Consider the following 13,896-nt stretch of genomic DNA (forward strand, 5'->3'; position numbering starts at 1 on the left):
CATTTCCTATTTCCATATACAATTTCATGTCGTCTGCATATACAAGTACGTTAATTTTTTAAGAATGAAGGAAATGTCGTTTACATACAAGATGAAAAGAAGAGGTCCTAGATGGGATCCTTGCGGAACCCCAGAGGTGACGTGAATTGATTCCGATAGTACATTTTGGAAGCGAACAATTTGTTCGCGCTTAGTCAAATATGACTTAAGCCATTCCAAAAGATTCGGTTGAATTCCAATTTTCTGCAGTTTGAAGATTAATAATGGTATGTCGATTCTGTCAAATGCCTTACTAAAGTCTGTGTAAATTGCTTCTACGAAATTGCGATTATGCATTGCATTCAGTGTAAAATTTACAAATTCTAAAAGGTTGGTGCTAGTAGAGCGGCCTTTAAAAAAGCCGTTCTGTTTACATGTGATGCGGTTTTTTACTTGCTGAAAGATTTTTTCATTTATAATAGATTCGAAAAGTTTTGGAATGCAAGACAAAAGGGCAATTCCGCGATAATTACGTATGTCTGATTTTGGGCCTGACTTGAAAATAGGCACCAAAAAAAGACTTTTTCCATGTTTGTGGGAATTTTCCAGTATTTATTGACATGTTGAAAAGATGATGCAGTGGATATGTCAATTCTTCTGCAAGGTTCTTTAGGAATGCAGGTGCTATTCCGTCGGGTCCTGGTCCTTTTGATGAGTCTAAGTCCTTCAATGCCTGGCGTACTTCCGTTTCTGACAAAGAATTGACTGAGACGTCATTTGGAAATTCCGGTATATATGAAAAGTAGTCGTGGTCGCGGTCTTCTTCGGAAAATGAGGAGTATACTTCTTTGAAAATTTTTGAAAAAAGATTGCAAATTTCTTTTGAGTTACTGCCTACATTTTCGTCCAGTTGCTTGCGATGGGAAGTTACTACTTTTGGATTTGGATTTTACGTAATTAAAGAAATTTTTCGGGCATGATTTGACTTCAGATTCGACTTTACTATTATATTCTTCGTTGGCAGAATTGAGTGCCGAAAAAAAATGGTCGGAAATATTTAGATAATTCAGAAGATTTGTGTCATTTGTATTGTTTCTGTATAGTTTGTAGGCTTTTTGTTTTCTGTTTTTAAATTTCTTAGTTGTGGAGTGAACCACACTGGGTATTTATTGCCTGTGTTATTACGTCGTCTTCTTTTAGTAGGTACGGTTTCAGATGTTATAGTGTTAATTTCCGTATAGAATTTTCCTACTAATTCGTCGACATTTCCTTCATTATTAAATAAATTTTGCCAGTCAATTGCAAGTAGTTTACGTTTGGCTTCTACAAAGTTTGTTTTATTGTATTCCAGGACTTCTTCATATTCCCAGTCAATGGGCAAAGTGTTTTATGGACATAAATAGAATATTCAATTGCTGTATGGAAGACTTCATTCTTCCAAAGGGGGGTTACAGATTCTTGTACATGAAAGTCTTCAATACAGTTAGTGAATAAAAGGTCTAAAAATGAATTTCTTTGGTTTTTTACATGATTGATTTGGAAAAGTCCATAATTTGCAATATTGTCAAAGAGAAAATGCAAAGTTTCATTTTCCCCAATGACTGGGAGAAGAATTGCTTCATTTTCTTGGTCAGATATAAATTCGACTTTGCTTTGATTAAAGTCGCCATAAATGTGAAGTTTTACTTCCGGTTCCATTTTGATGTTATGATTTCTACTGTTTTAAAGAATAGTTCATACGACTGTTTATTTGCATGGTCCGGCGGAAAGTATACTGATGCAAAAATGTGTACTTGGCCTGCAATAGTGGCTTTGGCCCAGACTTGTTCAAATTGAAAATGTTTTTCAGTTACAATTTCTTTTGGATTAAGTCTGGCATTTATGGCTAAGAGGACGCCGCCTCCTGACTTTTTCTGACTGAGATTTAAATTTCTATTGCCTAGGAATACAAAATAATTGTTTCCAAAAATTTCTTCAGGGTGGACGCTTTCGTCCCAGTTAGTTTCAGTTCCAAGAATAATGTCGAAAGAATGTGAGAGAATGTTTAAAGAAATTTCCTTCATTTTGCCTGGGCTTTTCATGCGATTGAAATTCTGACAATAAATTAGAATTTCATTCGCATTCTGTTGTTCCGTTGAAGAAATTTTTGGAGACATACTTAAATTATTAATAGTACTTACTGCCTCTTGCGATGGTGTCATTTCTTCTTCCGTGTTAGAAGGCGTCAATGCTTGTAAAAATTCGACGATGTAGTCGGCAGGTAAAATTTGTTGGCGGCTTCGCGCGAATGCTGCAGGTATTGAAGTCTTCTAGTTGTTACATATTTCCTGTAGGTTTCCAGGTCGGTGAGGGTTTGCTTAGGTGAAATTCCAATTGTTGAATTGTATTCCATGAAGATGTTCATAAGATGTTCAGGTTCAGTAGGCAGGCCATTGGATGCAAAAAAGACATGCATGCTGGTTAGTGTTAGTCCGTCTATGCAGACGTCCGGTTTTTGGTCCTTCAGATACGCCAAGTATAGTCTGAGATTGTCATAGACTTTAATTTCGCGGAGTCTGGCCAGCAGGAAACGGCCATCGCCGACTGCAGACTGTTCAGTTAGGCGTACTATGGGCGGCTTCATTGGGTCCAGACAGAACATACTGTCTGTTACTTCAGGAGTTTGTGATGACGTTTTTGCTGGCTGCGGCGTGGTGGCGTTTAGAGGTGGGACGATTGGCGTTTTTCCTTCCGGTAGGGGTTGATGGTTTCCTTTTCGGAAGTTGATGAAGTTTGAATTCGATGTAGTTGGAGGTTGGCCAGAAAATTCGACCCTTGCCTGGTCTAGAAGTTCCTTGTCGGACAATTTGGTTGACGAATGAGTGAAAAAGTTGCTGCTACTTGCGTTGTCCTGGTCGAATTGATTGTCCTTTAAGTTAAAATGTGGCGTACTTGGGTTTCGGCCTGCGTCAGAGTTGCAGTTGGTCTGGTGCTTTGCCGACGAAGATGTTGATGTGATTGTTGTTGCTGTTGCCGGCGTTGCTGATGATGTTGTTGTGATTGTTGTTGTTGCTGGTGCTGAATTTGTTGACGATGTTTTCGGTTGCGGCGACGTGCTTTTTCGGCTTCCTTTTCCTGAAGACGGTGAGTCCGCTGCCTGGCGTCGAAGTCGGTCCAGTCTGGCTTCCAAATTTTTTTGCTGCCGATAAGTCGCCAGCCAGATTCGATTTCCAGTACGGTTTGTTCGTTTAATTCTTCTGCCAGTGATTTTTGCCGGACTTCAATTTCATTGTCTTGCAGTTTATTGATGGATGAAGTGAGGGCCCTCACTTCATCGTGGACTGCTAAAATTATGTCCGAGGGGCATTTTTCTGCTGAGGCAATTGTTTTAATTATGTCATCCCGGTGGGATGACGTAATTTCCTGGATACGGCAGAATGATTCAGCGAGTTTATGATTCTGGTCCGAGGTGGTGTCTTCAAATGCTTTTCTGACTTCGTTTAAGGGGAAGTCCATTGCCGGTGCCTGTGTTAATACTGCCGAAAGTATTCGACTTGCGATTTCTGCAGATTTCTTAATTTCTTCCTGCAGGCCTATGATTTTATTATGCAGTTCATTAAGGGCTTCTTGGTTTGTCTTGTCATTGGTCTTGATGTGAGTCAAGATCATATGACTGCCTTCTAAATGATGCTGCATTATTTTTCTAATGTCGATTTCCATATGTAGGTTATTTCGACAAAGGCTGCATATAGGAAGTACATGTAGTTGCAAGTCGTCTTCGGAGCCACGTTTGACCCCAATACAGGCTGCGTGAAATTGTCGATTACAAATGCCCGTACAGTTCCAGAGGTATTGTTGGTCGAAGGGTGAAGAGCACGTCGGCACATAGCACTGCATTTTGCTTACGTTTGTTAATAAGTGCACACGCGACGCGCGACAAAAAAATAAATATGTTTACGTTTACGTTTGTGGACTGGGTCAGTGAAGGTAAATAAAAATAAGGTGTACCCGGGCAGACGGTAATAACAAAATTAATAATATTTCAATAACAAATCCTGTTAAAATAACAAAAAGTGTTATTATTTTATCCTGAAGTTCAACTTCAAGAAGAAAAAAATAATAACAGTTTCTGATAAAATAACAAAATTTGGTATTGAAGTGATATTATATTGAAAATGTTTAATAACACGCCAATAAGAGGAAATGTTATACATTTCAAAAACTCTCCTAATAACAAAATTTGTTATTCGTTCGGTATACTGACTTAAAAATAAAATTACCACAAATCGCACAAATGGAAAAGTTTCTAAGTGTCCATAACACAATCTGTTATTATTTTTTCTTTTGTTAAATATGTTTAGATCTTTGGGATAATTTTGTCTAATTTCGTCGGGGTCATTATTTTGGCCATGAAATGGGGTCCTTAAGCTAAAATTATTCTAAAAAGTTGAAATTTTGAAATTTGATTTTTTAATTATTTGATATACCCCCTAAAGGACTTTGTTTAAAATGGTTAGAACTATGGGATAATTTTGACCAATTTCGTCGGGGTCATTATTTTGGCCATGAAATGGGGTTCTTAAGCTAAAATTATTCTAAAAAGTTGAAATTTTGAAAGTTGTTTTTTTAATTATTTGATATACCCCCTAACGGACTTTGCTAAAATTGGCTAGAACTATGGGATAATTTTGACCAATTTCGTCGGGGTCATTATTTTGACCATGAAATGGGGTTTCAAGCTAAAATTAATCCGATAATTAACTTTTAAAAGTTCTTTTTTTTATTTTGTTATATTCCCTAACGGAATTGATTTATTTATTGAGAATTTTTTAAGTGTGAATAACAAAAACTGTTATTATTTTCACAGAGCCATGAAGTCGGAGCTGACGTTGAAGTTCGAGCTGGAGTGTGACCTCGGAGACTGCATCGGATTCATCTAATTTTCAGCAACTTTTACTTGGAGTCGGAATCTGTGAAGTCGGGTAATTTTGGAGAGCTGAAGTCGTCGTTGACGTCATATCCTGCATCCAGAGTCGGAGTTGTCTTCAAAGTATGGATTCAAAGTCGCTTGGAGGTACCCGACTCTGCAGCCCTGACTAGTACAGAGGAGTTATGTCAACTGCAGGTTTATTTGCAAATTACAAATAAACCAAAACAATAACTTTTTTTGTTATGGAGACATACCAGTTCAATAATATTTTTTGTTATTATGCTGCTCCACCTCTCCGCACAAAATAACAAATCTTGTTATTCCTTCATGATTCCTTCTGTGTTATTGATTTGTTATTGCAATAACAACATAATAACAGTTTAAGTTATTCTTCGAACAAATCTTTGTTATTGATTTTTGTTATTTTAACAACTAATCCGATCATCCCAATAACATATTTCGATCTTCTCACAATATCAAAAACTGACCTTCCCAAGTTATTTCCGTCTGCTCGGGTAGAGCGAATTAAAAAACGCGTCCGTCCGGTAAAAAGACTCAACTGCAACTTTTTAGATTTTTAGATTCCTTTTTTTTGCCAATAAATAATTCTAGATTACTTTTTCAAAACCATCAAAGCGCCATGAGTTTCCTATTTACATAGGACCTTTTTAAAAATTAAGCGAGAATTCCAATTTGCAAGAAGTTTTTCTCAAAAGTAGTTTTAAGGGTAATATCTAAAAAATTAACACCATGAATGTTTTCAATTAAGACCCATTATCTTTAAAAAAAAACGGGAATTGACATGTATTGAATATCCAATGGATAAAAAGTGATATGTTCACATAACAATATTTTTAACATACCTTGTAAATGATCTCTAAATCCATCCAATCAATTCCCTATGATGAATACTATGATATGATGATGGTTGTCCAGAAATTGCTGTCCTGTGAAAGAGAAGAGAACACAAAGTATCAATTCTAAAATGAAAATGTAAATCATTTTTGTAAAGATACTCCGCCTTTACAATAATTATTAAATGTAACTTCTACAAAATGAAAGCAAACAATACTTATCTGAATAAAAACGAGAATTCCGTTGTCGAAATGACCGGATTTGTCCAATGCAAATGATGGCTACCGGAACGATGGAGGCCCCAAAATCTTCCGGTGGAAGATGGTGCTGCTAAATAGGTAGGACCCGCCCCGCTGGAGACAGTTACAAAACGCAGCTGCTTATTAGATTGCACCGTTTTGCCTCGGCCTCCTTCAGAGGCTGAAAATAAAACCCGATTTAATCCCACCTGGGGTGAGATAGAGCCTTTCTTACAAAAGGAAGTTAACGGCAGTTGATTTTTTTTTTCAAAAAATAGCAAAATAAAGAATGGTCCATTCATAATACAATTCGAAACTCAACCATATTTTTTCATATAACTGGTTTTTTCATAAGCGCTGGTTTTTGCCCCATTTGCCATGGCCGGTTGTAAGCTGTGCTCGCACACAAGCATTTTCGATTTTTTAAATCAAAACACATTGTTTTTGAGACAGAGAATTAGCTCACAATTTGCGATGTTCGTAATGTTTTCTGCATATCGCTAAATTGTTCGTATTCTCTGAGTGTTTTTTATTGCACTTTTCAAAATATCAAGAATTAACGAGAAAACAAAATAATTCCGTCTTCCTCCAATGCGTTAAAGTGGTTACAAAATGACTAGCAGAAAGTGTTTCAACACCCGAGAATTTTCCGTGTTGTAAACAACGATGTAACGGTAAAGCCGCATAAATGTTCTTGAAAGCTTTGAAACGCCTACTGTAATTCACTAAACTGTCATTTAGGCGTTAGGCAAAATTGTGAGCTTTCAATAAGTATGCATGAGTATGTAGTATGCATTTAGGCGTTTTTGGGATTGGGAAGCATACAACGGCTGAGCGCTCGGTGGGACTTCACTACGACAAACGCAAACGTACCGAATAAACCACCTTGGTGCGCTGGTACGATGAACAAAAATACTAATACACAAAAAGGCTAGTACCGAAGCTAGAAAACCAAACCCGCGATGTGCGTTGTCACTGGCACATGGGAAGCTTGGACGCTTCCCAGAAATTCGTTCGCTCAGAGTTCGATCAGAGAATGAGCAAAACAAAAAAAAGGCAAAAGAATGAGCATGAGGCTTCAGAACAGATAGCTGCTTGCGTCTAGTTTGCGTTCACTGAAGCTCAGCATAGAAAATAATGATAGGCGATATGTGATGAACGAGCAATCGATAAAGCAACTTGCACTAAAAGGGGGTAATCTAGTATCAAAACTCTATACGCGCCAGCATCACGCGCCAGCATCACGCGCCAGCATTGCTCGCGTCTGCATGTGAAGCTCAACTTGACAACTTGTCGACGAGGCGACGAATATCGATCGTCCATGATTTTTGAAAATTTTTCGAATTTATATTTCTCGAGAAATGATTTGAGAACGAAGCTTGAATTGGAGTCGGAGCCAAAAGCAAACACTATACCTTTCTTTAGTAAGAAAGGCAAAAATGGAATTTTTCTAAAATCTGAACGGTAAATCCGAATGAGGTCAAATTTGTTTCAGAACATCGAGTATGGTCTAGATTATGATGTGGAGAAAAAAAATTAGATAAAATGCCAAAGGAATAGTTTTGGCATTTGGTGAAAGTTGGCTTTTACCTTTTTTAGGGGTTTTTCCCCCTCACAGTGAATTAGTCCACAAGCTGTAAATCAAGAACCACATTACCGACGTGGATGAAAATTTGGGAGGATATAGGGCTGGGAAAATGCAATTTTTTGGATAAATAAACGATTTCAATACTTCAATTTTCGACCGAATTTTCATTTGAAAACCGCCTGATTTGGTGAAAACACACTCCGAGTCCCCATAAAAAATGGATAAATTCAAATTTGGTATGGAACTGGTTCAGGTTCAGCACATCCCCTTTCAAATGCGCCCAAGAGAGCTTAAATCCATAATGTGGGCTCTGAGAAACCCCCTACCACAAAATTGAGCACTTTTTTACCACACACGGACGTCACGCGTGCTTTACAGTAAATTAAGCGCCAAAATTCGGATATTGGAGGTAGACCAATTCTGTCATTGTCAATCGATCGGGCGTCGAAAATCGATCGTCCATGATTTTTTGCAAATTTTTCGAATTTATATTTCTCGAGAAATGATTTGAGAACGAAGCTTGAATTGGAGTCGGAGCCAAAAGCAAACACTATACCTTTCTTTAGTAAGAAAGGCAAAAATGGAATTTTTCTAAAATCTGAACGGTAAATCCGAATGAGGTCAAATTTGTTTCAGAACATCGAGTATGGTCTAGATTATGATGTGGAGAAAAAAAATTAGATAAAATGCCAAAGGAATAGTTTTGGCATTTGGTGAAAGTTGGCTTTTACCTTTTTTAGGGGTTTTTCCCCCTCACAGTGAATTAGTCCACAAGCTGTAAATCAAGAACCACATTACCGACGTGGATGAAAATTTGGGAGGATATAGGGCGGGGAAAATGCAATTTTTTGGATAAATAAACGATTTCAATACTTCAATTTTCGACCGAATTTTCATTTGAAAACCGCCTGATTTGGTGAAAACACACTCCGAGTCCCCATAAAAATGGATAAATTCAAATTTGGTATGGAACTGGTTCAGGTTCAGCACATCCCCTTTCAAATGCGCCCAAGAGAGCTTAAATCCATAATGTGGGCTCTGAGAAACCCCTACCACAAAATTGAGCACTTTTTACCACACACGGACGTCACGCGTGCTTTACAGTAAATTAAGCGCCAAAATTCGGATATTGGAGGTAGACCAATTCTGTCATTGTCAATCGATCGGGCGTCGAAAATCGATCGTCCATGATTTTTTGCAAATTTTTCGAATTTATATTTCTCGAGAAATGATTTGAGAACGAAGCTTGAATTGGAGTCGGAGCCAAAAGCAAACACTAGGGGAAATTCTCGTATGTTTGGCAGGTTTAGCTCTCGCTCCTAACTCCATCCAATTTGCTGATTTTCACTATTTAAACAACTAATTTTGCAAAACTTTTGATAGAAACTTGCTTGCTTACTTCTTATTGAGCTATTTATCACTCGATTTCAGTTGAAAATGCGTTTAATTAGCTTTAATTGAATGTCAAAGTTCTGACCTGCCAACATTAGAGGCACGCTGGAATTAGATGCTGTTCCCCTATACCTTTCTTTAGTAAGAAAGGCAAAAAATATATTTGAACCGGGCTTTTGACGGAGGGGACAAGCTGCAGCAGAACAAAAACTTTGGGGGCTGTGATAAATAAATAATACCTTGCGACTGCAAAGCTCCTCTTCCGCGAGATGCATCTGTCAACAGGCAAAACTAGCACCGTCTGCCACAGGAAGAATCTGGAGATTGTAGAGCTTCCGTAAAGCTGAATGCTGGTGGCCATACCGGCAACGAGGATTCCTCTTCTGACTTCTTCTGTGACAGGTGCAAAAGTCGATCGCGAAAAAACCTCCTCCGAATTCTTTTGCAAACCACATCCCCCACATAAACAAACTAATACACACGCAATTACCGACATAAAACACATAAACAAAAACAGCACAGCCTGCCAGGTTCACTCCGCACCGAATTGAAGCCTCAGTTTCCATCGTGGCCAACTCTGGCGGTGGTGAATCTACTTAGTTTTCCTTCTTCTAATGCACCAAAATGGTGACCAAAATCACACAAGATTCTCGCTACAAATCGTTTTTTTCCGCGGTAAAACGACAACCTCCACTTTCCTCTCACTCACTACACATAAACAAACACAAATACATACGACTATCGACACATAATGCACCAAAAATGCACTTTTTCCCGATTTACGAAACGAAAAAGCACAGCACCGGTTTGTTTTGATTCCTGTTTTGACATTTCGCCGTGTGTGCGAGCGTAAGCAACAAGAGCGAAAAGAAAGAGAGCGTGCGCGCACAGTGAAAGCGTACTGTGAAAAACATTGCGTATAAATTGAATTAATTATCAAAATTGATTTTGAAATTAAATCGATTAATGTATTGAGTTTTTGCCATTAATATTCATTTTATATGCATGCCACAAAACTCAGATACAATGTGTATATTTTAAGGGATACCAGTCTTATCTATTTTTTGAAGGTTTTGTTAATAACTTTCAATCAATCTGTTATTAAAATGATTTACACAGAAAAAAAAGTTGAATTTTGGAATGTTGAAAATTTGGTAGGTTGAATATTACCTTTTTTTACTAATACTTCATAATTTTTTTTTTTTTAAATGTGAACCTGATGAATATTCATCAAAAACTGATTAAAATTCATCATTTTCTGGGGTAAAATTAATCATTTATTTTGCCACAAAATCTGTCACAATTTCCTGATGAATATTACCATAATTTTTTTTTCTGTGAACAGAAAGTCAACAATATTTTTAAATGTAAAAAATATTTAAAGAAATTCATTAAATATTTAAATAAAATTTCACTTTATTTGATATTGCCAATATTAAAACAATAATTCGCACAAAATATTCTAGAAAAAGATTTTCGAAGCCATCTGTGATCAATATATCTTGGTGTTTCAATTCAATTAATATAAAATTTATGACTACATTGATTTGGTTTGAAAAAAAATATATATATGCGCAAAAGTAACAAAATGAAGTTCGAACAGTGATAGGTTCACTTTAAAATAATATTTTTCGTAACATCGCTGCAATCACGGAGACCTGGCTGCAGCTCAACAACTCGGTGTACCACGAAAACTACACCATTGTTCGCGCGGACCGTAACTCGCCGGATGCTGCTCGAGGGGGAGGAGTGGCACTTCTGGTGCGAAACGGCATCAACTTCTCCAAGCTGGAAACCTCGACCCGTGCAATCGAGTCTGTTGGGATCACAGTCAAGACGGACCCGGCACCAGTTAACATCTTTGCCGTCTACTACCCCGGTTCTCCTCGCAGGGCAACGCTCAGCCAGCTCCGACGCGATATCCGCCAGCTCAGCAGTATCGATGGGCCATTCTTCCTGGTGGGTGACCTGAACGCGCGACATAGGATGTGGAACTGTGCCAGGGCCAACAAAGCAGGGCAAATCCTGCACCAAGAGTACGAGTCCAAGGACATCTACATCCACGCTCCGGATACTCCCACCCGCTGCCCCGCTGGACGAGGGAGGCCTTCCACGTTGGACCTGGTCATCTCAAACAACCAGGTGCCGATGTCGAAGCCGATAACGCACGTCGAACTGTCGTCGGACCATCTGCCGGTCACCTTTACGATCGACGTTGATGTTCCAGTCGCCCCGGCTGGAAGACTCGTCCGATGCTTCGACAGAGCGAACTGGAGCACTTTTGCTCGCTCGATCGAGCGGGAGGTCGACCTTAACGCAAGCTGGATCAACGATCTGGATCGCTCGGAGAAAATCGACGACGCCATCGACAAGTTCACCGCCATCCTCAAAGCAGCTGAGGAAGCCGCTGTCCCTTCGCGTAGGATCCTACCTCAGAAGAAGGACATTCCCGACGAGCTGAAGCTGCTAATCCGGCTGAGGAACGTGCGGCGTAGACAGTTCATCCGAAGACGGGACCCGCTCATCGGAGCGGTGGTGACCCACCTGAACAACGTCATCAGCACCAAAAGCGCCGAACACCGCTACAAAAACTTCGGCTCCTTGCTAAGGACGCTGGACAACGGCAGCAACAAGTTCTGGAAGCTTACCCGCAACCTCCGGAACATGGTCAAGTACAGCCCCCCGCTGAACGTCAACGGAGACCTCGTAGCGAGCCCTTCAGCGAAAGCCGAAGCGCTCGCGAGTGCATTCGCCGCTGCCCACAACAACGAGCAACCAGGTGATCCCGAAACATCGGCCGCTGTGGAGAACGCGCTTGGCCACATCCGAGCGACAACTCCTCCCGTGCCTCCGGCCGCCCTTGTCAAGCCGAAAGAGGTCAAGGCGATCATCAGCAAGCTCAAAAACCGGAAGTCTCCTGGGCAAGATGGAATCCGGAATACGTGCCTCAAGCAGCTGCCAAGAAAAGGGTTGGTCGTCCTGACCAAAATCTTCAACGCTTGCCTGGCCTTGGGCTACTTTCCGGCCGGCTGGAAACACGCGAACGTGATCGCCATCCCAAAGGCGAACAAGGACATAACCAATCCAGGTAACTACCGCCCGATCAGCCTTTTGAGCAGCCTAAGCAAACTCCTGGAACGGGTGATCCTCGCCCGGATGAACCGTCACCTGGAGACGGAGCAACTCATCCCACACGAGCAGTTCGGCTTCAAGACGGGGCACTCAACGGTGCACCAACTCGCCCGTATCTCGGAGATGGTGAAGCGCGGTTTCCTGGCGGGGAAGTCGACCGGCATGATCCTTCTCGACGTCGAAAAGGCCTACGACTCCGTGTGGCAGGACGCCGTGGTCTACAAGCTCTTCCGCTCGAACCTCCAGCCGTTCCTGGTCAAGATCGTCGAGTCGTTCCTGACAAAGCGGTCGTTTACGGTGACGGTGAATGGCGAGCGTTCTTCCGTCCACAACATCCCCTTCGGCGTGCCCCAAGGATCAGTGCTGAGCCCGACTCTCTACAACATCCTTACCTCCGACGTGCCGATGATCGATGGAGTGTCGTACGCATTCTTTGCGGATGACACTGCATACTTGGCATCGGATAAGGACCCGAAGATCGTCGTCACCCACCTACAAGCGGCACAGAACAACCTCGAGGAGTTTCAGCGGAAGTGGCGCATCAAGCTGAACGCTGGGAAAACCCAGTCCATCTTCTTCACCAGGAGGCGTGCTGCACGGCACCTTCCCCGCAGATCGATCAGCGTCAACGGCCAGCCTGCAACGTGGGACGACGAAGTCACGTACCTGGGTGTGGTGCATGACAAGAAGCTAAAGTACGACAAGCACGTGAACTACATCATCGGGAAGGTGGATCGCTCCACCAAAGCGCTCTACTCCCTGCTGAATCGGCGGTCGAAGCTGAGCATCAAGAACAAGTCGCTAGTGATAAAGTGCATCATCCGTCCAATGCTGACCTACGCTGCTGCGGTCTGGGGCAACTGCGCCAAATCGCACTGAAAGCGACTCCAGGTGAAGCAGAACAAGCTGCTCAAGATGGTGCACAACCTGGACCCGTGGTACCCGACCGACGATCTACACAAGCTGGCCGGCGTCGACACCATCGACGCAAGCATCGAAAAGGCAACGAGAACCTTCAGGACTTCATGTGGGATGTCAACGAATCCGCTCATCGAAGCACTCCTCCGTCAACAACTGTGATATTAGTTTTTAAGCCAAACATAGATCTAGGGTTTTTTCTCAAAATTTATTTTCCCTAAAAGAACACCCAGTTAGCAAAATCTAAACTTAGAAATATGTATCCTCCCTGCAAAGGCTTATGAATTGATCTCAGTTGAAAGGTTCTCCAAATCTCTGAATTGCAAATGTAACATCCTGGAGCAGAACTGTTAAATTCTAATAAAAACACAATTGAATTGAATTGAATATTTTTCGTACATACCTGGTTAATCCTCTTCAAATCCATTCAACCAAAGCACGGTTGCATCGCAGCTAATTTGCATAATTAAACAAAACGCCAGATGCTGAATGTCCCAAAACATGCCCAGGTTGTGGTCCTGTTGAAGAAAACAAAACACAAAGTATCAATTCTCAAATAGACATTTTTTATCAAATAATTCAACATGATATTATATAAAAAAAGGAACAGGAAAACAATTAATACTTATCTGAGTCAAAAAATCGTTGAAATACTTCTTCCTGCTAAGTATATAGAACCAGCATGTACCATCGATTCAAATGGACTCAACTCTCCACCTTCACCGGGAAACTGCCCGCGAGTCGCTCAATAGATTACCTCCTCTGAAATAACCAGAGAAAGGTTCTTCCTTCTGTCACGGACACCCCTAAAGGATAGAAGCAATGTCACATTGTCACGTCCCTGCCCCTGCCACACACTCACAATAATCAATTAAAAACGTAAA

The 13,896-nt window shown here is 40.8% G+C and overlaps 1 protein-coding gene across 2 annotated transcripts in view; it reads right to left on the reverse strand.

Annotated features, from left to right (window-relative positions):
• Positions 1 to 13,525, reverse strand: part of LOC6052063 — a 128,175-nt gene extending 114,650 nt beyond the window's left edge. Inside the window, exon 1 of one of the 2 annotated variants that reach the window (XM_038263832.1) lies at positions 13,416 to 13,525. In XM_038263832.1, the coding sequence (XP_038119760.1) occupies positions 13,416 to 13,439 (24 nt within the window). In that variant the 5' untranslated portion in view covers positions 13,440 to 13,525. The remainder of the gene's footprint in view (positions 1 to 13,415) is intronic. The other variant, XM_038263835.1, reaches the window with a different exon arrangement.
• Between the last annotated feature and the right edge of the window lie 371 nt (positions 13,526 to 13,896).

The sequence above is a fragment of the Culex quinquefasciatus genome, chromosome 3 (genome assembly GCF_015732765.1).
Source record: "Culex quinquefasciatus strain JHB chromosome 3, VPISU_Cqui_1.0_pri_paternal, whole genome shotgun sequence".
In the NCBI taxonomy this organism is placed as follows: Eukaryota; Metazoa; Arthropoda; class Insecta; order Diptera; family Culicidae; genus Culex; species Culex quinquefasciatus.